This window comes from Cryptomeria japonica, chromosome 1, assembly GCF_030272615.1.
Source record: "Cryptomeria japonica chromosome 1, Sugi_1.0, whole genome shotgun sequence".
Classification (NCBI taxonomy): Eukaryota; Viridiplantae; Streptophyta; class Pinopsida; order Cupressales; family Cupressaceae; genus Cryptomeria; species Cryptomeria japonica.
The window spans coordinates 301,337,765-301,363,016 of NC_081405.1; the positions used below are offsets into that span (position 1 = coordinate 301,337,765).

Sequence of the window (25,252 nt, forward strand, 5' to 3'; positions counted from 1 at the left end):
TGACAAATGTCTTAATAGTGGTGCACAAATGTTCCAATAGTGGTACACAAATGGGACAAATGTTCCAATAGTTGTGCACAAATGGGCCAATTAATTACAAAAAATGATCAGTTATTGGTACAAAACAAATTTATTAATGGTGTTTTCACTATGACGGCTATTGGGGGGTCAACATGACAATAAGATGACGGTTATTGGAACTATGTTATCTATTGGTGCTCTTCCCCTATTACAATATATATTTTTTCAACTTATCTCTTCATAAAAAAGATATGAATTATTGTTTTACTTAAATTATTTATCACACTCTCCATAAACATTGACTATTGAATATTTTCTATTAACTTGTCCCATCTTCTAGAACACTAAGTTGAATGAATTATTTTCTTTCTATTATTTATCCTACTCTCTACAACATTGACATGAATTACTAATTTGTTTAAATTAACTTATTCCATATTAAAGTTTTCTAAAACTTATCTCCTCCCTCTATGACACTAACATTAACTATTAAGTTATTATTATTTATTACTATTAATTTAATAACATGAACTATTAATTTATTTTTGTTTATTATCCCTCTTCGAGACGAACGCTCAAAACACATTCGCAATTATAAGAGTGGACCAAATCAAAACCAATCAGTTGGAATTTGTCACATTCAAAGCATATTCGACGAAACGAGGTCGAAAGGAATTTGTCTACATTGAAACCATTATTTTTTCTACACACTGTGATTGTCTAATCTCTGACCATTTCCCTTCCAATTTTTTTTACCCATAGATGTTTGGAGAAAGGACAGAGCCTACCCGCTTCTTTGAAGGAACAGGTGGGCGCTTCATGTCTAATTTCTCAGCGTTTTCCTCGTTATTTAGAGGAAGGACTGAATTCGCCTGCAGTATGGTCCATTTAATTCACTCTTCCCTTCTCCTTCAACATAAACTCACATTGCATTCAAATCCTAATCGCCCTGCTCTGTCTCTCTATTTTCTTCAACGGGCGTTAGCGTGCGAATCGGAGTCCATGGCGTCTTCTTCATCATCTCTCCAGCAAAATCAGCAATTTGATGCTTTCTCTGGCAAAAGAAGGATGGTTTGTGAGTCTGCAAGATTGTTTGATGTGTTCATCAACCACAGAGGCCCCGATGTCAAACAAACGCTTGCTCTTCAGCTTTACAATTCCCTTCACCAGTTGGGAATAAGGGCATTTCTTGATTCCCAAGAGAAGCAACTTGGAGATTCGTTTCCTTCCACTATTCAGACAGCTATCAGCTCTGCTTCTGTACACGTAGCCATCTTTTCCAAAAGATATGCAGAGTCCCCTTGGTGTTTGGCTGAGCTGGTTCTCATGTTACAGAGCCAGGCCAAAATTATCCCTGTGTTTTATGGAGTGAAGCCTAGTGATCTCCGCCACATAGAAACGGGAGCATACGCTGAAGCATTCACTAAATATAGAGAGAAGGGCAGATACCTGGAGAAGCTTAACGAGTGGAAAAAAGCCCTCCAGTCTCTTTCACTTATAGCCGGGGAAGAATTTAACAGGTAATATTTTTGTAATTTTGTTACTTGTATCTTATATAAATTTTTCGCTTTTTTCAAAACTGGTTAAACGATCTTCTCATGGAATCTGACTTTTATGGTAAAAACTTTCAGTAACTTGCACTGCCAAAATATAGTAGCGGCTGTGCAAAAGGAAGTGCAACGAAAAACACGTCTACATGTTGCTCAATATCCAGTGGGGCTTAACAATCTTGTGAAAGATTTTGAAAAGCGTTGCCTTCATGATCTTGTACAAGATTTTGAAAATCAGTGCGGGCTAAAGAAAAGGGTGGATAAGGCTAATAAGATAGTTGGCATATTCGGCATGGGTGGATCAGGGAAAACAACTCTGGTCAAAGAGTTGTTTAATCAAAAGAGGTCAAATTATTCTAGGGCAAGTTTTTTGTTTGATGTGCGAGAAACATTTGAGAGAAGAGAATTGCCTTCTTTGCAAATTAAGCTTCTCAAAGATCTATTCCACAGACATGATCTCAGTTTTACAAATACAGAGGAAGGGGTAAGCTATCTCAAAGATAGTCTACAAAGGAGCCCCGCTCATTTAAACTTCCTAATTGTTGTAGACGACATCGATCACGTGGAGCAGTTAAATGCTCTACTCGTCATGGATATCTTTAATAGATTGGGTAATAGTCTAGTTATTGTCACAACCCGTGATGTTGGGGTGCTTATAAGCGCAGGGATTACTAATGGCTATCGTTTAAAAGGGATAGATAGAAAGTATGGGAGTGAACTCTTCTGCTGGCATGCCTTTGACCAGCCCAATCCATGTAGCGGGTACGAGGAGCTGGTTAATTCCTTCGTAGATGTGTGTGGAGGGTTACCTTTGTCTCTTCAAGTTTTGGGCAGGCATGTTCATGGTAGAAGTGAGGATTATTGGAGGTCAGAATTGATTCAAGTCAGGAAGGCATTGCCTAGGGACATAAAGCAAAGAGTGAGAATAAGTTTTGACGCATTGAATGCTGAAGAAAAACAAATTTTCATGGATATTTCTTGCTTTTTTGGGGGCAGAGAACAGAGTATAGCCGAAGAAGCATGGGAGGCATCAGGATGGAACTGTCAGCATGCACTAAAATCACTTAGAGACAAGTGTCTTGTAGAAGAAAGAGATATATCTTCTCATCTTAGAATACATGACCACCTAAGGGACTTGGGAAGAGAAATGGCACTTGATCTTAGCCCTCCTCATCGCCTGTGGCGTCCTCAAGATCTGAAATCTTTGGTACATTTCTTACACTTATAGATTTCCCCTTAGTATTGCAATATAGGAAATCTTAACTTGTTTCTATATTAAGAGAAAAATGAGCTGCTTTTGTTTATGCAGGAATCAATGGGTTTAAAAAATATCCTCACCAAAACCAATGTCAGGTGTTTTCATTCCTTTTTTGACAAGTCCCTGAATTTACAAGTTACATTCCTCTTAGGGCAATCAAACATTTGTGGTGAGACTTCAGCTTCCCTACTATGGCTCCAGCTCATGGACACTTTCATAGCAGAACCACTGAAGAGCATTCCTTCATGGATTCCTCATCAAAGTTTGCAGTATTTGAAAATCATACATGGACCATTTGAAACGTTGTGGGAGAATCAAATACAGGTATTTTGATACTTTGAGTAAAAAACTAATCTTTTACAATGGTACGGTAGAACTTCCCGCGCTATTTTCTTAATCATTGAGAGGTTTACACAAATTTATGTTTGAATTTCAGGTGCCCACCGAGTTAAAGAGTCTTGATATTACATATTGTAAACAACTGAAAAGTGTATCAGGAATATCTAATATTGCAAAGCTTGTGGAGTTGAATATTAATCAATGCCCGGATCTCGAGGAGCTAACTCTTGGTTATCTCAGCTGCCTTAAAAAAGTTACCATTCATAACTGTAATAATTTGAAAGGTGTTTCAGGAATATCTAATCTTACAAAGCTTGTAAAACTAGAAATATTTTGTTGTTGGAAGCTAAAGTTTGAGTGCTTTTGTCTCGGCGGTATGAAGTGTCTGGAGAGCATAACATTTGATGAGAGTGTATATGTGAAATACTTTGTGTTGTATGGCTGCAAAATGTTGCAAACAATAAAATTTGGTTGTGTAGATCTGGTAGAATTAAGCATTCGGGGCTGTCCAGAGCTTAACGAAATACCAGATTTTAGAGCAAGTTGTGTGGAGAGGATTATAATTGATGGCTGTGGGAAGCACGAATATCATCATTGTATAGTTGTCCAAATTTGAGGAGTGTGTCAGGTGACTTTGGGGCTACAAAGTTGTTCATTAGCGATTGTCCTAACCTTGAGGAGTTGCCAAGTCTGTCCAGAATGAGCTACCTCGAGAAATTTGAGATTTATTCTTGTGAAAAGCTACAGAGCATTACACTGCCAACAACACTCATCAGTCTTTTTATACTAAATTGTAGAGATTTGCAAAGAATAACTGGAAGCGGTGATCTTTCAAAGCTTTCAAGGTTGTACATTAGAGATTGCCCTGAGCTTGAGGAGTTGCCAAGTCTTTCCAGTCAGAACTGCTTGAAGAAAGTTCAGATTGACCGTTGTAAGAAGCTTCAAAACAATTACGCTGCCAACAATATTCGCTAGTCTGTCTAGACAAAGTTGATGGACTGAGAGGCAGAGGAAAAGAAACATAAAAGAAAACTAAAAGCAGAAATTCTTAATAACAGAGATAATATTAGAGACAACCAAAGAAATATCTTTTCATTTTTATATACTTCAAAATCTTACATTAACTTGCTTCAATACATTGAGCTGTTGCTCCTTTTCGTGCTTATAGATATACTCAAAACAGAGTCCCCTGCTGTTACATACAGCTATCAAACTTTTTCTATATTTTATCTTTTTCTGCTCACACTAAAACTGCCCCTGTTCTAGTTACTGTAGTTCTGCTGTATATCTTTTACAAACTTCTACAATCTTCTATACATACCAGCTGTATGAAAAGACTCATATTACAGTATATGCATTTTAGAGTAGAAAAGAACAGAGTATTAAATGCTGTTACAGACTTAGCCAAAAAAGATCTGAGCAAAAAGATTGTCATCAGATATTATATAATATTTAAATCTGTCTTATAAGTGTATTTCAAAAATACGAGGAGTTGAAGAGACAGTAGTGGATGGAAAGGCAGTCTACGGAGGCATAGTAAGTGAAAGTAGTTGGTGATTAACTCCAACAAAAGTTGTAGAGATTTGAGTACTCGGTGATTTTGCAGAAATTAAAATGTGTCCTTAGCTTGAGGAGTTGTCGAGTCTGGAAAGACTGACCCATTGTGATTGAATCTTGCGAGAAGTTGGAGAACATAGCAGGTATTAGAAAGTTGAATGCATTGAAAAGTTTCCAATTTTTTAATTGCAGCAATACAACGATTCAGAATTTCATTCCCAGATTGAAAGTCTAGATTTCGACTCCTTTCGACAGCCAATTGTGAATCTCATGTTGGAGGGAGAATTGTTTTATTTCATTATTTCAATTGTTCCCATAAAACAGTCTATATGTTCGTGAGTGATGTTTGAAGTGGCCTTTAAATGAAAAGAATTTACAGTAGAGAATTGATATTGTGTTGTCTTTTATTTCAGCATTGTGGTTGGAAGAGCAGTGGATGAAGTCAACTTTAAATGAGTCCAACGGTCTTCGACCATTGTTCTTTCTCTCTTCCAGCTGTCTCTTCATTTTTTCTTAAGATATTTTCTAGTTCAATATATACTGCTGTAATTAAATATATGAGATAGTGATTAATAAGAGTTTTTTTCTGTCTGAAAGTGGATGTAGTCAATTGATAAACCATTATAAATCTGGTATTTTGTGTTTTATTTATTGTTTCTGAATATTTTATTTTATTTTAAATAGATTTATCTACTTTTTGATCATTTAACAAAAACAATAAGAAATTTGAAAAAAGACAAGAAATAAGAACAGTTAGTTAAGCTCTGTAGCTGTGATTGATAGCTCTCCTATATTTACGTAGATGATATAAATAAATCACTTTCACTCGACCCCTCTTATTAAGGTTGAAGATGTAGTAATATCAATATTGATTTAATGTATAATTTTTTTAATAATATAATATTAGTAAATGTGACTTTAAAATGGTTCATGTCTTGAGTATTAATAATTGAATGGCACATATTCTTTAGATACAAACAAATCATGTGATGTCACATCTGTGTATCAATAGAACAATACTTTACAACAAGTATTGATCTTACTTTCTTTTTTTGAAACTGAAACCCTAGTTATAAACAATGGACTTGCTAAATAAGTTGCTGTAAAAAAATAGGACTTGTTCCAGTATGTCATGTAAGATTTTTTGAGGCATGAATTAATAAAGGTTCTTAACTACTAGGTCCTCTCTTTTATACCAACAGATTAATTGAATTACAATGGTGCCATATATGACTTATTATGCTACTATTATCTAAAAATTGAAAATGTTTTATGAAATTTCATATATATATGACTAATTAAGCTACTATTATATAAAAATTGAAGATGTTTTATGGAATTTTAGAATTGTGAAGGAGGGATTTCTAGAAGAGGTGAAAAAAGGATAAAGAGCGGAAGGGCGTACAATTGGTATTTATAAAATTGCTGATAGGTTGTTTGTGATAAATAATATACTTCATCTAAAAATGAGGTTTGCGAGAACTGGTTTTTCCCATTGGTTCTCTCTTGGAGAGAGTGGCTTTTTATCTTTATGATAGCCTTATTCAGTGGATTAGCCCCATTGGTCAAATGGCGCTGGACTTATGGAGTCTAAGGCGATCGAAGCATTTTGTGGAAGCTTATAGTTTGCTTCACCAAGGATATCCTTACGACAGAATGGCCCATTTCGTTGCAAATCAAAGCATAATGGAGGCTTTGCAAGGTGCGAGCTATAATAAAAACAAGAGGAAAAGAATCCATATGATATTTTTTGACATTATGGAGGGCATGCAATGGCCGCCTCTAATAAAAGCGTGGAATGGTTTCAATATTGTAGTTGGCCACTTGAGAATTACTGCAATTAAGTGGGAGTAGAATTTGTTGAGACAGTGCATACAGCCTGCAAACACAGGAAGAAGGTTTTGGGATTCTTTGTACTTTCCACCAAAAGGAATTGAAGAATTTAAACAACATTTGTTTAGAGGAAGAGGAGATGGTAATGGTGAACTGCATGAGAAAGCTTCCATATACGTCGAATAAAACAAGCAAAGTGAAGGTCGCAAAATTCATTCAATTGTCTCCATCTAACTGTGGCAAACGTGAAACCACCTATTTTTTTCAGCCATTTTATTCAGTGCTTGCAATACCGTGCCATGGTAGACTCATTGGAAGCATAAGTGGCATAACAACTTGCTTTAGGACAATTAAATTACCGTGGATTTAAATCATGTGCAAGGACTATCAAATTCCATTTTATAAGAGTAGAATGTCTCTCGCATAAAAATTTAAACAATATTATTCATTAATATGTAAATTAATTTAATATATGAAATCAAACAAAATTCGATAAAGAAAAAATTAAAAATCAAATTAAATTCCCTTTCTTTTGCTGTTTGTTCAGTTTACTGGCCTTTTTGCCAGTCGTTTTGTTAGTTGTTTCAAGCAGGTCTGGATGTTTTTTGATCTATCTTATGCTCCTTTGTTAAAGGTTTCGGACCCTTAAAACCTGAATTTCTTATTAATCAAAACTAATCCTCACCCACATCCTAAAAAATCTATTATTTAAGATCAATTTTTCATCTTATAAAAATCACAAATCTGATTGATCGATTAGATGTAAAAACAAGCAAGCAACATACCAATACAAAGTTGATTCATTAATGCTTTAGGGAGGTTTGCATGTTTGGTTTAAATGACTTGATTTTTAAATTCACTTTAAATCTTATTTGTTTGCATTCTAATCTTGTGTGCATATATGAATTATGCAAAGGAATATGTTTAAATACCATAACATAATAATAAGATTCAAATTATGTGTCTAGTTTACTCACAACAAATAGTAGGAAGAGGCCAAAGTCTAGGTATTTGAATTTGAACTTTTTAAATTTGAGATTCAATTACAACTCCCTTAGGGCAAATCTTGAATGATATAAGATTAAACTTAGTCAAGAAATTTGTAAATTCAAGATCATTGAGTGGATGTATAAATATATGTGATTGTAGACAAAATTGATTATTCCTAATTTAGAATATATAAGAATGGAATAAAGTTGAATATATAACAATATTTGTAAATAAGATTAATAAGCTAAACTAAACATAAAAATATGCATTTTTAAATATATAATCGAATTAAATCATTCTATAAAAATAACATATCAATTTAACTATTATAAAAATAATTTGTAAACAAGATGAAAAGGGGTTAAGCTTCAATGGAACCCCTAGCTACTAAAGGAGATTAAGGTGATGGCAGTGCTAGTTTGGAAGCCTTTGCTGATGAGGATAATGGTATTGGAGTTTGTGGTTCTAATTTTGGAACCACTTTGGAGGTTTCTGGAGGTCATGGTGGCTTCTCTGCTCCATTCCCTCTCTGCTTGTCTTTTCCCGTGGTCAAGTAATCTCTATTAGTTTGATACTAGTTCTGGTGTTGAAGGATTTCAGGGTTTGTTGCTTGTCGCGATGGGATTGATGGTGGCAGTGGATGCTATAGTTGATTTGAAGGGTTTAATTAGTTTTGTGTTTATTTTTAGATTCCTCACCCAAATGGGTAGGCTTTTTGTATTGCCCCTTCCCCCATTTAGTCTATTTCCCTTTTGTGAGTTGGGTATTTTTCTACTCCTTGTTGTGTTCAAGTGTTTGACTAAGGGGCACAGTGATCCGCTCGCTAAAGGTTCTATTGTGATGGCAATTATTCCTATTGTGGTTGGTTCAATCTTCTTGTATAGTCTTTGGGTCTTCTATGAGTTGGCTTCCTCAAACCAAATCTAGCTTGGTCCCTTCTTCTTTTGCCCACTCATGCCTATATTTCAAGTGTTGTTGTGGGTTTCTCTTCTCTTGGTGGTACTAAATGTTGTTGGAAGTGGTTTCACTATGAGAGGGGGGGGAGTGAATCAGAGTGTGATAAATTTCAAACTCTAAAACCTAGGCAAACTGGAAATAACCTTTTAAGATTTTTCTAACACAATAAATATTTGGATTAGGTCAGAATAAGAGAACTACTAATCAAAGATATTCAATCCTTTCAAGATCAAATAAGAAAGATCAATAGTTCAACTAAACAATCTACATATTCTCCATGTGACACATCTTTTTACTGCAGCTAACAGATGAACCAAAAACAAATTCATATGCAATTATCACAACAAATTTTCCTGATAATAATTTGCAAATAAATGAATGACATTATGTATTAGAGCCTGACCAAATGAATGAACATAAAAGGTGACAAAAATTCACAGAAACAATACACAACACACAAATTTCATGAGTGGAAAAACCCTCATGGGGTATAAAAAACCACTCATAACCTATAACCTTTATTCCATCTCAAAACTTCAAATTATTACAATAGCGGAGTCTCTGCTCAACACCTTCTTAAAAAATGTCAACCATAGTTCAAAAACAACTTCAAAGATAAAGAATCTTGATGGAGTCTGAGCTCAACATCTTACAATCTTAATAACCTGTGAGAAGTTGCTCTCAACACTGACCCTACAACTGCATTGTATCTATAGTTCCAAAATCATGGTTGATGACAACTTACAAGAACATTTCAATCAAAGCTAGTTGAACAATACACAGTTGAACATTATTATAAAATGTCAAACTTAATATTTGCAGTACCACATTAGCTCGATACTATTCAAAGACAAAAAGAAACTTCTTTAAAGACATTAACATAATTTGTTCAAGACTTCCTTCAAAAAACCCTTTTCTCAGTTTTTCATATTCGGTACAAAAGAAATAAAACAGAGCAATAGAGAAACGTTTCAACACTTTATCTTTTTACATGCATTTCTCCTCTTCTATTTTTAAATATATATATATATATATGCATCTCTTCAAACATCAGAACAAAAAAATGCCTTTTTTGAAAACTCAAATACTCATAACTAAAGAACTTTTATGGAAACTAACTTCTTAACCAATTGTCAATATATAAGCCCTTTAATTAAACAATAATCTAAACTTGGCTTTTGGTTGTTAAATCGAAAGAATTCCTGACTATGCCGGCAAAAAGTCAAACAAAAGAACTGAAAAACCTGAATGGAGCGTATACATTTTTGCTTGAAGTCAACTTTCCTGTGCATGATGATGAAACAAACCAAACCAACCGAATCAATTAAGAAACTAATTGGTAGAAGTTGCGAGAGATACATGGCAGCTAGGGTTCAAAGATGTTTTCAAAAGAAAGCTAAAGTATGACATACGAGCCCCAAAGTGAATAAAAAAAACGTTTCAAATTCAAAGAATATCAAGTGCCAAGTGAAAGGATATTAATCAAGATAAAACTGCCCACGTGTCGAGTGAAATAATATTAATCAAGTAACTCTCATGAAAACCAACTGCCAAGTGGGACAGCTCAACCATAACAAGACTTAAGTCATAATTGCCAAGTGTTACAACAAAGTAACCGTAGACAAGAAGTCACTACATAAAGATCTGCACATAGACCAAAGAGTCACGGATCCAACCTGTCATCTCAATAACCACATGCCGACATAACGGACAACAATGAAAGGTAAAAGACCAACAAACTCCCCCTTGTCCTTGATGGCAAAAAAAATGCCAATAATATGTACTCTGTAGTGCCAATAATACGAACCATGAACCATGAACCATGCAATTCCAATAACATGAATCATGAACCATGAGCCATGCAAAGACAATGACATGAACTATGAACCATGATTCATAACTCATGCAATGTCAGTGACATGAACCATGAATCCTAAATCATAAACCATGCAATCAACAAAGCAATCTAAGCATCACCAAAGCAAAAACTGATATAAGAATCAACTTGAGCATGATAATTTGATGAATATAACCTGAATTATCCTAGGCATAATCTGAACCAGCCAAGAATCAATCGAATCAATCTGAGCAGCAAACCGAGAATTAACCTGAGCATGATAATCTTATGAAAACAGAGAATTGACCTCAACATAATCTGATAAACATAATCTCAACCATGAATAATCAAATTAACCTCAACATAATATGATAAACATAATCTTAACATAATCTCAACCATGAATAATCTGAGACATCTCCCCTTTTTTGTCTTCAAGGACAAAGGGTGAAAGAACATCTGCACAGTATAATCAAGAACACTGATATGTAATAACAAATACAACAACATAAAGCTACTAGTGGAGAGCAAAGCTCCCCCTCAACCAATGAATAGATGTGTTAAACAAGAGTAGACTAAGAAACAACTCCCAATCATAACCTAAGTCTTTCAAATGCATTTGTAGCTAAAGGCTTGGTAAAAATGTCTGCAACCTATGCTTGAGTAGGAACATATTGCAATATAACTTCATTAGCCAATACTTTGTCATGGAGAAAGAGTAACCTAATTGCAATTTATTTCATTCTGGAATGTATCACAAGATTTTTAGAGAGACTTATAGCACTAGTATTATCACAAAAAATAGTAAGGGGTTTGTCAACAATAATACCTCTATTGGGAAGAGTTTGAGTCATCCATAACAACTGAGTACAACAAGATGTAGCAGCAATATATTATGCTTTTGCTATGGAAAGTGAGATGCAATCTTGTTTCTTATTGTGCCATGCCACAAGACTATCACCAAGGAAAAATGCAGCACCACTGATGCTTTTTCTATCATCGACACACCCAGCCTAATCAACGTCAGTATAGGCCAGCAGAGTAAAATTGTCATTTCTAGGATACCAAAGACCAAAATCAGGAGTAACCTTAAGGTATTTTAGTATTCTTTGAACAACTATAAAATGAGATTGTTTAGGAGTAGACTGAAATCTAGAAACCATACACACTGCCTGCATCAAATCATGGCTAGATGTAATTAAGTATAGTAAACTGCCTATCATTGACCTATACATAGTTTGATAAAAAATGGGAGTTTCATCCACTTTAGATAATTTCCAACAAGTAATCATAGGAGTATGTACTGCATTGCATTAAGCCATTTGAAACCGCTTTAGCATATCTTTGGCATATTTTGTTTGTGAAATAAAAATGGCATTTCCAAGTTGAGTAACTTGAAGTCCAAGAAAAAAAGATAGTTCCCCTAACATTGATATTTCAAATTCAAAAGTCATTATCTTTGAAAAAAATTTAGATAGTGCATCATCATTACTGCCAAAAATGATGTCATCAACGTAGATTTCTAAAACAAAAATATCATTACCTTCTTTCTTGATATAAAGATTGTTGTCCACACTACCTTTGATGAAACCATTCGCTATCAAATGTGAATCCAACCGAGAATACCAAGCTCTAGGAGCTTGTTTAAGGCCATAAAGAGCCTTTTTTAACCTATAGACATGATCAGGTTTGTCTAAAACAACAAATCCTTCAGGTTGTTCCATATAAACCTCTTCTTCTAGAAATCCATTCAAGAAAGTAGTTTTAACATCCATTTGGTAAACCTTGAAATTTGTAAAGCAAGAATATGCTAAAAATATTCTAATTGACTCAATGTGAGCCACATGCGCAAAAGTCTCACCAAAGTCAACACCTTCTTGTTGAGCATACCCTTTGCACACAAAACGTGCTTTATTCCATACCACTTTATCACACTCATCTAGTTTGTTTCTGAAAATCCATTTTCCACCAATTATGTTTTTATTGTCAAGTCTTGGTACTAACTCCCAAGTTTTATTTTTCTCAATTTGACTGATTTCTTCCTGCATTGATTTCAACCAGCAATCATCATTCAAAGCATCATTAATAGTCTTAGGCTCAAATTCAGTTACCAAACAAAATTGTTTAGCAATTTGAGCTTGTTCATCAAGTTTAACTCTTCTTCTTGTTAAAAATCCAACATCTTTATCCACAATAATCAGATTTTCAGGATGCCTCTTAGTAACAATCTTGAAGGGTGTAGATAGAGGTGATGTTACTTTAGGACTTGATACATTCTCTTGCTGAGAGTTATCTGCAACAACAGATTCAGGAGATCTGCCAAGTATTAAAGTAGGCTCCTCTTCAACATCCTAAGCATGATTATTATCTAAAAACACCTTCTCATCAAATGTGACATTTATAGATTCAATGATTTTATTCAGCCTTATATTGAATCATTTATAAGCTTTACTATGTGTAGAGTATCCTAAAAAGATACCCTCATCTGACTTAGACTGGAAACTGCCAAGATTTTCATCATCCTTTTTAATAAAACATTTGCAACCAAAGATCTTAAAATATTCAATAGTTGCAGAATGACCATACCATAGTTCATATGGAGTAAAATTAGACTTCACTCTGATCTGCACTCTGTTTAGGATATAAACTTCTATATGAACAACTTCTTTCGAGAACCTATCAGGTAACTTGGCTTCATCTAACATAGTTCTGGCCATTTCCTTGAAAGTTTTGTTCTTTTTCTCAACTACCCCATTTTGTTGGGGTGTTCTAGCAACATCATACTATCTTTTTATGCCATGATTTTCACAATACTCAATGAATTCTTGTGAGGTAAATTCTCCTCCTTTATCTGATCTTAAACATTTAAGTTTGAAATCTGATTCTTTCTCAACCAATTTACGAAAGATCTTGAATCTTTCTAAGGCTTCTCACTTGTGTTTGAGAAAAGTTACCCAAACCATTCTTGTGTAGTCATCAACAAACAACATGAAATATTTTTCACCATTGATAGACTTTGTCCTAGTAGGACCACATAAATTAGTGTGAACTAGCTGCAAAGGTTTAGTAGAGGAATGTTCTTTTGATTTGAAGCTTACCTTTGTTTGTTTGCCTTTGACACATCTAGAACAAACAACATTTTCAGGTTTACTGAGCACTAGTAGACCTCTTACATTCTGATATTTACTGATTTTGACCAAATTTTCAAATTTTATATGGCCTAGACGTTTATGCCACAACCAGTTATCTTCAACTTGACCCATAAGACACATACCTTCATTTATTTCATGATTTGATGAGTCAAGGAGATTGTAAATATTTACATGTGTTCTTAGTCCTGTTGCAATTGTTTTACCAGATTTTGTTTTGATTGCACAACCTTGTGAGTTGAATGCAACTTTGTACCCACTATCACAAATCTGTCTGACACTTAAAAGGTTGTGTTTAAGGCCTTCTACATAATACACATCATAAAGAGGTGTATTATCATTTAACAATAAAGACCCTCTACCTTTTATTTGTATCCCAGAATTGTCACCAGACTTTACAGCACCACCAACATAATTTTCAAGTTTTAAGAACTTGTCTTTATCTCCTATCATGTGATTAGAACAACCACTATCAACAACCCATGGAGTTTTCTTACTAGAGAGAAAAGCAGTTTGGACAAGCATGGATTATTCTATGTTATTAACTTGTTTGGGTTTCCAAACCTTTCTTGTACTTGATTTATTTTGTCTTTACTAATTTGAAGTATGACCAATAGCATTATATTGAAGCATTTGATTATTTTAGGGAAACCAAAAAATTGATTTCGACCAAAACTTGATGATCTGGGCACCATAAATTTGTAGGTGCTCCCTTTATGACTGAATTTGTTACAGAAGAAACAATATCCATTGAAGAAAGGATTAAATATGAAATTATTCCATTTGTTTCCAAATAGATGCTCCTTATTATCAGTTTTTATATTCTGACCTGCAGAATTTGAGCATTCAACTGTGTTGGTGACCTATTTTTGTTTCCCTTGCATGTTATGCAAGTGAATAGTTCTTTCATGATCTCCAACTTGATTTTTAAGAGAATTAATCTGTTGTTTGAGTGTTAGAATCTCTCGTTCTTTGTTAGAAAGTATTGATCTGAGATTCTCTATAACTCTTTCGGAGTCATCTAACTCAGTTTGAAAAGAAATAGTCAAGTTATCTGAACTTTTCTCTTGGGACGAGATGAGTTTCTTGAGTTTTTTAATTTCTTGAAGAGCACAAAGCAGTTCACCTTCAATATTTATCTCACAGTTCTCAGTCTGATTGACTATTGGATTTATTAACTGTTTTACTATTTGTAGTATTAGATGAATCAATTTCAGCCATGAACAAAGTTTCACCTTCATCACCCAAAGAGTCATCTGACTCATCATCAGAGTCTTCTTTGCAGAGTAGACTCTTTTTCTTTTTAAAATTGTTAAAGTTGAACTTTTTCTTAGGACTGAAAAACTTTTTCTTGTATTGTTTTTCAAATTGATGATCATCATCATTTTGTTCAGTGTAAGGGCATTGGGCTGCAAACTGACCAGCTCTGCCACATGCAAAACATTCAGAGGTTGTTTGTTTCTATATTTCTTTTTGAGCTTTCGTACTAATAGAGCTTCTAAAGAATCAGATAATTTGGATTCACTATTCACATCCTCTTTCTTCTCTGTTTTGAAAGAAGACTCTTTTAATGATGAATTAGCATTGTCAACTTTATTTGTTTTCATTTCAAATGCAATCAAGGTTCCTTGAAGATCATATAGGGTAAGCTTATTGAAATTTTTATTTTCTTCTAGGGCAGAAACTTTCGTTTCATATTTAGGCAACAGAGTTCTAATAAGTTTCTTAACCACTGTGAATTCATCTACCTCTTCACATAATCCTCTCATTCCATTTACAATTTCATCAATCCTTAGAAAGTAATCAACAAATTTTTCATCATCTTTCATTCTCATTTCCTCAAACTAAGTTTTGAGAGTGAGTATTTTAGACTGTTTGACTTTTTCATTTCCTTGATAGATGTTTTCAAGTTTTTCCCAAATCTCATATGCAGATTTGCAATGCATGATCTTAACAAAGACATCTTTAGTGATCCCACACAATATAACATATTTGGCTCTAGCATTCATTTCATATTGTTTTTTCCCTTCAGGATCTGTTGGTATAGTAACAGGAACTGTGTATTTATTGCAAACACTATTCCAGACATCGAGGTCTATAGATATCAGATATGTTTCCATCCATCAAACAATGGAGCTCTAGTAACAAACAACCCCTCTTGAGACATGACAAAGAACTTCCAAGACCAAGATCTATCCTACAAAGACTTAATAATGCAGGACTCTATGCTCCGATACCACTTGTTGGAAGTGGTTTCACTCTGAGACGGGGGGTGAATCAGAGTGAGATAAATTTCAAATTCTAAAAACCTAGGGAAACTGGAAATAACCTTTTAAGATTTTTCTAACACAATAAAAAATGTTTTCATTAGGTTAAAATAAGAGAACTGCTAATCAAAGATATTCAATCATTTCAAGATCAAAGAAGAAAGATCAATAGTTTAACTAAACAATCTGCATATTCTCTATGTGATACATCTTTTTACTGCAACTAACAGATGAACCAAAAACAAATTCATATGCAATTATCACAACAAATTTTATTGACATTAATTTGTAGATAAATAAATGACATTATGTATCAGAGCCTGACCGAATGAATGAACATAAAAGGTGACAAAATTCACAGAAACATTACACAACACACGAATTTCATGAGTGGAAAATCCCTCATGGAGTATAAAAAACCACTCGTAACCTGTCATCTTTATTCCATCTCAAAACTTCAACTTATCACAATGGTGGAGTCTCTTCTCAACACCTTCTTAAAAAATGTCAACCACAGTTCAAAAAAAACTTCAAAGATAAAGAATCTTGATGGAGTCTGAGCTCAACATCTTACAATCTTAAGAACCTGTGAGAAGTTGCTTTCAACACTGACCATACAACTGCATTGTATTTGCAGTTCCAAAATCATGGTTGATGATAACTTACAGGAGCATTTCAATGAAAGCTAGTTGAACAATATTATAAACTGTCAAACTTAATGTTTGCAATACCACATTAGCTCGATACTATTCAAAGACAAAAAGAAACTTCTTTAAAGACATTAACATAATTTGTTCAAGACTTCCTTCAAAAAACCCATTTCTCTATTTTTCATATTTGGTACAAAAGAAATAAAACAGAGCAATAGAGAAACATTTCAAAACCTTATCTTTTTACACACATTTCTCCTCTTCCATTTTAAAATATATATATATGTATCTCTTCAAACATTAGAACAAAAAATGCCTTTTTCAAAAACTCAAATACTCATAACTGAAGAACTGTTATGGAAACTAACTTCTTAACCAACTGTCAATAGATAAGCCCTTTAATTAAACAATAATCTGAGCTTGGCTTTTTCTTGTTAAATTGAAAGAATACCTAACTATGCCAGCAAAAAGTCAAACAAAAGAACTGAAAAACCTGTATGGAGAGTATACATCTTTTGCTTGAAGTCCACTTAACTATGCATGATGATGAAACAAACCAAACCAACTAAATCAATGAAGAAACTATCTGGTAGAAGCTATGAGAGATACATGGTGGCTAGGGTTCAAAGATGCTTTCAAAAGAAAGCTAAAGTATGACATACGAGCCCCAAAGTGAATAACAAAAATGTTTGAAATGTGGAGAATATCAAGTGCCAAGTGAAAGGATATTAATCAAGATAAAACTACCCATGTGCCAGGTGAAATGATATTAATCAAGTAACTCTCATGAAAACCAATTGCCAAGTGGGACAACTCAACCACAACAAGACTTAAGTCATAATTGCCAAGTATTACAACCAAGTACCTATAGACAAGAAGTCACTACGTAAAGATCTGCACATAGACCAAAGAGTCAAGGATCCAACCTTTCATCTCAATAACCACATGTCGGCATCAACGACAACAACGAAAGGTAAAAGACCAACACATGTTTTATATGCTTGAGGGTCAAGGCTTCTACTACCTTTTTCTTAGTGGTTTATCCTCTTTTACCTCCTTTGGAGAATGTCCCTATCTTTTTTGGAGCTTTTCTATTGCAAATGGTGTTTCTAAAGGATGTTTCTATTGATGGAAACTTTTCTTTGTCATTTGAGGAATGTGCTCCCCATCCTTGGGTTTGTCTCTCCACACCTTCTTGTTCCTGTCATTTGGCTTCATTTTCCCAAGTTCCTAATTTAGACACAATATCAATCAAGGTGGGCATATCCTTAGATTGAAGGATACCAACACATATTCTAGCATACATAAGCTTTTTCCTTGTAGCAGTCATGGGATCAATAAAACGAAGTTCCCCAAAAGAGATAACTATCCCCTTAAACAGATCTTCATTCCAAAATTCAATTGGTAATCCAAGAAGATGGACCCAAACAAGGATAGCTTCAAAGGTGAAATTTAAAAAATCTAGCTTCAGGGACCTTTTTTTTAAACCTAAAGAGACCTTACCAATAACCTAGGTTCCCCCACAAAGAATAAAAACCATATCCTCCTCACATGGAAATACGATACAAAAGTACCCTTTTGGTAATGTAGAAACTTCCACTTGACCTTTCAAATACCATTTTGTTTTAACAAAAGCTCTTACAACCTCAATATTTAGTCTAGGACCCATGAACTTTTTGACTAAGGAAGATCCCATAAGAGAGATATTAAGATCAATAATAGAATCGGGCACTGCAATAGCAAACTTACTCATCTTAGGATTTGAGAGATTAAAAACAGGGGAATGAGAGGACTTTCCAGTGGGTTTCACTCCAAAAAGTGAGACCTAATGTTTATGAAACTCCAGCCCCAGTTTACCCTTTCTATTATCCACATTAGCAAATGCGCATGGGTCCCCATGATTCTTACCCTGAATATTCAATCCCCCCAAGCATGATACATTTGTTCCTTTAAGATCTTCAAGAAGCCCCACTGGCCCATCGAGTTTATCTCCCAAGGTCCCATTTGAATCATTATGTCCTAATCTTGCTTCTGATTCCCTCACTTCAACCTCCAGATTCAAACCTGGTACTCCCTTACTACCATCTGATTTGAAATCGGCCTTCCCGCTCAAGCTCACACCACTCCTCACACCCCTCTACATAGTTTTTTGTAGGGTCTTCAATGTTGCTCTTGAGGGCCTTTAACTGTTGTACATGCTTGCTTCGGAGGTGCAACGATGGACTGAGAAGAGAAATACATCTCTTTTCTCGAAGGAAACATCTGGTTCTTTATCATTTGTACTACTACAACAACTTTCTTACTCCCATATTTGTAAAAAATGACACACTCACCCTTCTCCATCATCAATTTGTATCCATTTTGGATTAGTTGTCCAACACTCATGAGATTATGTTTAATGCCTGGAGAAAAATAAACATTCTCAATCTCCTTCTTCTCACCTTGCTTGGTGCGAATCATAATAGATCCTTTGCCCACAACTAGAACTATTCCATTGTTCCCCATTTTGATCTCAAATTTGATATTTTTATCAATAAAAGGGAATAAACTCTCATTACCACTCATGTGGTTACTGCAACTGCTATCCAAATACCACACTTTAGGGTTGCCTTCTTCACCAATGTTGCACATGATGAAGGCTATGGATTGATTATTTTCATCCGCATTCACATCAGCCACATTAGCATTTTTCTTTGACTGATTACCTTGCTTTTTCCAGCAATCTCTTGCATAATGCCCAAATTTATGACGGTTAAAGCATTTTGCATTTCTCTTGCCATACCTCTGATTCGATCTTCTATTCTTCTTGCCCTGTTTGGAGTTATTTTGAGAGATGCGCGTTCCCTCTTGGTTGTATGCTCATCCGGAGCCATCTTCATTGCCACAACCTCTGCCTCTTGAGCTCTCTCGACCACTTCTTCCTCTCTCCCTACCTCTTGCATTTGCTTGATCTTTGAAATCTCTCTCTTGGGAAGAAGTAGAAGACCTATTTAGACACTGCTCATGGGTTTGAAGAGAACCCATCAACTCATCAACTGTCAATACTGACAAATCTTTTGCCTCTTCAATGGCAATCACTATTGCATCAAACTTTGAAGGCAAACTTTGAAGGATTTTCTCAACAATCCTCTATTCCTCCATGGTTTCTCCATTTGCCCTAAGGTGGTTCAATAAATCAGAGACTTTTGTATGAAATTTTGAAATGGACTCACTGTCCTTCATTTTAAGAGTCTCAAAATCTCTTCTCAGCATTTGGATCAACAATCTGACTTTATTAGTCCCCTTGTAGCTAGTTTGGAGGATTTCCCATGCTTGCTTAGCATAGTTAGTGTAGCGTCCTAAAATTGCGACACTTGCAATTTCGACTGCATTTGGGTCTTCACGATGGCAATGCAACATGCAACCTGAATGGAGACCCCGAAACCTGATTATGACACCAAAAACTGCATTTTCTTGCACCCTGGCTTGAACCTCCTTTGCACCCTGCTGTCCCGGGAGGTGGGACCAGAGCGCCCAGTGCCCTGGTCCTTCAGGACCAGGGTGCCCAATGCCCTGGTCCCCCAGGACCATGGCGCCCAGCGCCCTGGTCCCTGGGTCCTATTTTGGGCCCGGTCTCTTTTGGACTTCGGGTCTTTATGTTTGCAAATTGGAAAATTATCTTTCCTGGTCGGCCTAAGGTCGGGAAAATCAGTCTATCAGCCCTAATTGACAAGTATATAAACTATATTTTCCTCTTTCATTCGATATGAGGGAAAAAAGCGTGGAAACTATACTCAAGCATTCAAGCATTTAAGCATTCTTTCAAGCAATTGATCATTCTAAGTCTCCATTCAAGGCTAAGTGTTGCATTCAAGACAAGGATTCAACCATTGAAGAGGAGATCACATACTACATGCTACATACAACATACAACAATACAACAAACAACAACATCTATGCCTTCGCACATAAGGATACAAACATCCTTACAACAAGGTTGCAGGTACGCGGCTAAAATTGAAGATCTGGAATCCTTGTGTAGAGACGAACAGATCCCCTTTCATTTCGCGGATTTTTCAGAGGACCGTGTGCACGCCGGGTGCCATCGTCCCAACAACTTTCGCTCAAATTTGCAGGACAGCGCCGTATCGACATTTTACTGCTAATTCCAGGTCCGCAGCTTCATCCTATATTCCTATCTCAGTTTATAAGCGAATCTTTGTCACTTTCTATGCATTCCTAGCTTAATTCTTCTATCAACATTCTTTACAAAAGAGGGTAGCCTTGCTTTCTTAACCCTTGAAACACATTTAGCATCCAATCTTGCATTGTGTGGGATTGGATCTTGTGGGTTTCAACCCCTCTTTTGAATGTAAAGTCTCTCCCCTAAGTGAAAACCATCAACCCTAGTGATCTCCCTTCTCTCTCCTCTGAGTTGGAAGAGGGGAGAGCAACTAGGGTTCAATCGCGATTTTCCGCTTTACATTTTGGTGAACCCAACGTGAACATCCTTTCTGATTATTCATAGTTAGATCTGAAAATTGGATTCCTTGATTACATTTCCATGTTTGATCTTTTGCAAAATTTTAGAGGTTAATTGCATAAAAACCCTAAATTTTCTTTTTAAGTAATCAAACTTGTGAAATGTTTAATTGTTGATGCTTGTTTCAGATCTGCCCTTCTATTACAAATTATCAATTCATATTTGTGCTTTAATTTTGAAAATTAAGTGGTTAAGTGTCAAAACCCTAATTTTTGAAACCCTCTTGATTCAACCTTTGTCTGACAATTTCACTGATCAAAACATCTCCAAATCGGCTGTAACTTTGGATTCCGCAATAAAATCACAATATCTTTCATCCCTGAAAATTTGGAAAAAAATTGCGAGGACCGTGTGCACCCCGAGTGCCATCGTCCTCGACATTTTTTCCGAAATTTTGGGAGCTAGATCTTACTGTATTTTTCTGCTAAAATCCAGAATTTTGGCTGATTTTATCAATTTTAACACCTTCAAAATTACAGTCAAAGTTGGTCTAGCGATTGCTTGGATTGAGGCTTCTAATCATTCAAAAATTGTTGAAATTGAAATTGGTGTCAAAATTGTGTTTCTTACAGTCCCAAATCTGAGAAGTGTCTTATCATTCATTCGAAATTTCAGTGATTTATTCAAATTTTTGCAATTTGTGACTTTTGAAATTAAGTGCTTAATTACAACAACTTCGATTTCCGCTTTCAAAATTGATTTTTGCGTGAAATTGAGTCAACTTTCAAATTTCAAAACTTGCATTGCTTTTGGTATTCCCTCTAAAATCATAAAATTCAAAATTTCAGTTTCCCTCTCTTTTTCAAAATTCAAATTTTGCATTTTTCGACAATCTTGGTAGGGTTCAATTTTGAGATTGCAACTTTAATTTGGCCTATCTGCAGATCGTAAAATCACTCAATTTTTTCAGGTTATCTGTAAAATCATCATAACTTTCATCCCTGCAAATTTCGAAAAAAGTTGCGAGGACCGTGTGCACCCCGAGCGCCACGGTTGCGGACATTTTTTCTGAAATTTTGCGAGATTGTCCTGATTGTATTTAACAGCTTAAATCTAGAAGATTGGCTGGCTTTACTGAAATTTGCTACCTCTAAAATTCAAAATCTTCTCTCTCTCTTTAGTGCATGAGTTTTACAACAATAAGCCCTACCTACACTATTCCCGTTAGACGAAGCCTTAGAATTAAGTCTTTCCAAGGTTTAATTACTGAGGAGGTGGAACCTAATTTGAATGGTCTTTTTAACGAGGACATGGGTAATTCCTCTAATCCTCTTAATGATGAAGAAGCTCTCCATGAGGTTTCTGTAGAACAACTTTCAAAATTGGATAACCAATTTGATGATTTTCGACAATGGATGTCTCAAGAATACCCTGATAGTCAAGCTCTTCCTTTAATTGAGGGTCTAAAACGTATGCTTCAAAGTGATAAGAATGGAATTGATATTTTGCGTGGTATTGCACACATTGTGGATTCAAATGTGATGCCTATGAAAAGTTGTGCCGAAACTTAGGTTATACACAACCTCCTACTCAAGACAATCATTCTATTCCTTTGATGACTCCTATTGCTAGTATACCTACTTTTACATCAAACATAATGACTACTTCAATACAAGACATTCCGCCTATGATCACCAGTCATGGGGGCAATCCCTCTTCTTCAATCAACCCTCTTCCTTCATTCAATCCAACTTCTTCATTCATTCCTTCAACAAGTGTCCCTATTACATCTCCACAAATGAACATGACGCAAGGGGGCAATTCATTTAACCATTCCATTCCTCCTTGTAGTGTTCTTCCTGTCCAATCATCTCCTATGACTAACTATCATAGTGTCCCACCACCTTACTCTCTACCTTCTTTCAATAACATAACACCTCCATCACAATCTAACACGTCTAATATGAACTCTTCGACTGAAGCGACCATTAACAATCTTGCACAAATTGTCTCTTCTTTACAGCAACAAATTGCCTCTATGAATCAATCTAAGTTTAGTGTGCCCACATTTGATGTTGCGAGTCCACTTTCTCTTGACATTGTTCGAGCTATCCCCCCTAAACATGTTGAAATTCCACATTTGGAGCTTTATAATGGTAAGGGTGATCCTCTAACACATGTTAAGACCTTTCAAACAATATGTACTGATTTTGCTTATGACCAAAGGTTGCTTGCAAAATTGTTTACTAGAACATTAAGAGACAAAGCCCTACAATGGTATTGCTCGTTGCCCTCCTATTCTATTACTTCTTTCGAACAACTTGCAAATGCTTTCATTCAACAATTTCAAAACAATATAAGTCCTAAAGTTACTTTGATTGATTTAATGCATTGCAAACAAGGTGTTAAAGAAAAAGTGACTGATTTCATTGGTAGATATAAGCATTTGTATGCTCAAATTTCCTTTCCAGTGCCTGACAATGATATTCAAAGAATCTTTATTTCTAATTTACAAAAAGACATTAGAGAAAAACTCCTGTTTTCTGAGTTTACTTCTTTCCAACAGTTGTGTGCAACTCTTCACAATTATCAACTAACTGTGAGTCAAATGGAACAATCACATCCTATGGCTCCGAGTGATAAGGGTGATAGTAGTCAACAACCATTTGGGAAGTTTAAACCGAACAGAGAGTCCATTAAATTTAATGAAAACATCATCGACAACAATGTGAATGCAGCATCAGGTGTGTCTCCTATTTCTAAGTTTTTCAGGAAAGAAAGAAAGTTTACTCCTTTGAATGAATCATTGCATAGTATTATGAATAAGTTATTGGAACAAAATGTGCTTACTCTTCCTCCTATAAGGCAAATTGATCCTACAAAGATTACTTCACCTTATTTTGATAAAAAATCTTTTTGTCAATTTCATCATCAACCTGGGCATGATACTGAAAAATGTTTTTCTTTAAAGGGTAAAATTCAAGATTTGATTGATAATAATACTATTTATGTTTCTGGTGTGAATGATAAAGGCAACAAATCTGTAGCTCTTCCTAACCAAAATCTTCAGATTTTTACTGATCCATTACCTTCTCATACCTCTAATGCGATTGATACTACTGATTCCTTTGTCTCACCTGATGATCTCGTATCTATGACTCCGAATGTGATTAACTTTGTGGAGCAACAGAAAATCCCTAAAGAACTTTCCGTCACATTTGATTCCAATGAAACTATCAGAGCACCTGATGGTCTTTTATATATAGTTGCAAAAGTCAAGAATACACCTTGCTGTGGAGTGCTTATTGATCCTTCGTGTATGGTTAATGTCATTACTGAAGAATTTATTTTTACTTTGCAATTGAATCAAGTGATCTATGACAAAACAGATGTGATTGTGAAATTATTTGATGCATTTTCTTCTCCTGCAATTGGTTCTATTACATTACCTATTGAGGTCCATAACAAATCCCTTGATGTGGACTTTGCTATTATTCCATCTTCTGAACAATTTCGTGTGAAGCTTGGCTATCCTTGGCTATCTTCCATGAAAGCTATTGCTTCTCCTATCCACAAGTGTTTAAAATTTCCCCATAATGGTGAAGTTGTTACTGTCAATCATAGTCTCTTTAAACCAGCTGAAAGAACTTCTAGCATTCCTATTGATTATTTTTGGCCTAAACAATTCCAATCTCTTCCTCTGCGAAGTGATCATCTTTTCAAATCTTATCAAAAATGGAAAACAGATTTGATCTTATCTCTGAGTGAACCTAGAACACCTAAACTTGATATTCCTATCATTCTTGAGAAGGAAGTTCTTCCTTTGAAAGATCAAACTAATGTCTTTCCTCAAGAAGATTCCCAACCCATCCCTATGGATGTGACTATGTCTATGCCTAATAAACCTTCTAAGAGTAGACCTATACCTCCTCGTCATGATGGACTTGGTCTCCTTCCTAAACCAAAAATTCCTCCTTTATATGGAGCAGTTCCTCCTCCTTCCTTCTATAGAGAGAAGAGACCTTCTTCTTCTCCTATTATCCAGCCTAAGAGACCACAACCTAAACACCCAAGTGATAAGGATGAGAACATTCCTCCTCCTCAATCTTCTCCACTTCCTACTAAGACTAGACGAAATCGTTCTGCACGTGAACGCCGACAAAAGCGTCGTCTTAGAGCTCAAACTTTGCAATCCCCAAAAACACCTTCAGCAAGCATTATTCCATTTTCTCCTCAACCGACGATTGAGCCGAAATCTCCTAAACATAAGATGCATGATGGTCTTGATCCTGTGCGAGTTAAAGATCCTATTTTTATAAATCTTGATGATGATATAGATGAAAATGTTATTCATGATGCAAATGTTACTCCTGTTCATTCTG

At 35.3% G+C, this 25,252-nt stretch overlaps 1 protein-coding gene across 1 annotated transcript; it reads left to right on the forward strand.

The window, feature by feature from the left end:
• The first annotated feature begins 1,023 nt into the window (after nt 1–1,023).
• LOC131056042 (disease resistance protein Roq1-like) lies at nt 1,024–3,784 on the forward strand. Its single transcript, XM_057990351.2, has 4 exons — nt 1,024–1,541; nt 1,653–2,778; nt 2,881–3,153; nt 3,266–3,784. The coding sequence occupies exons 1-4, from the start codon at nt 1,024–1,026 to the stop codon at nt 3,782–3,784; spliced, it is 2,436 nt and encodes an 811-aa protein (XP_057846334.2).
• Nucleotides 3,785–25,252: the final 21,468 nt, after the last annotated feature.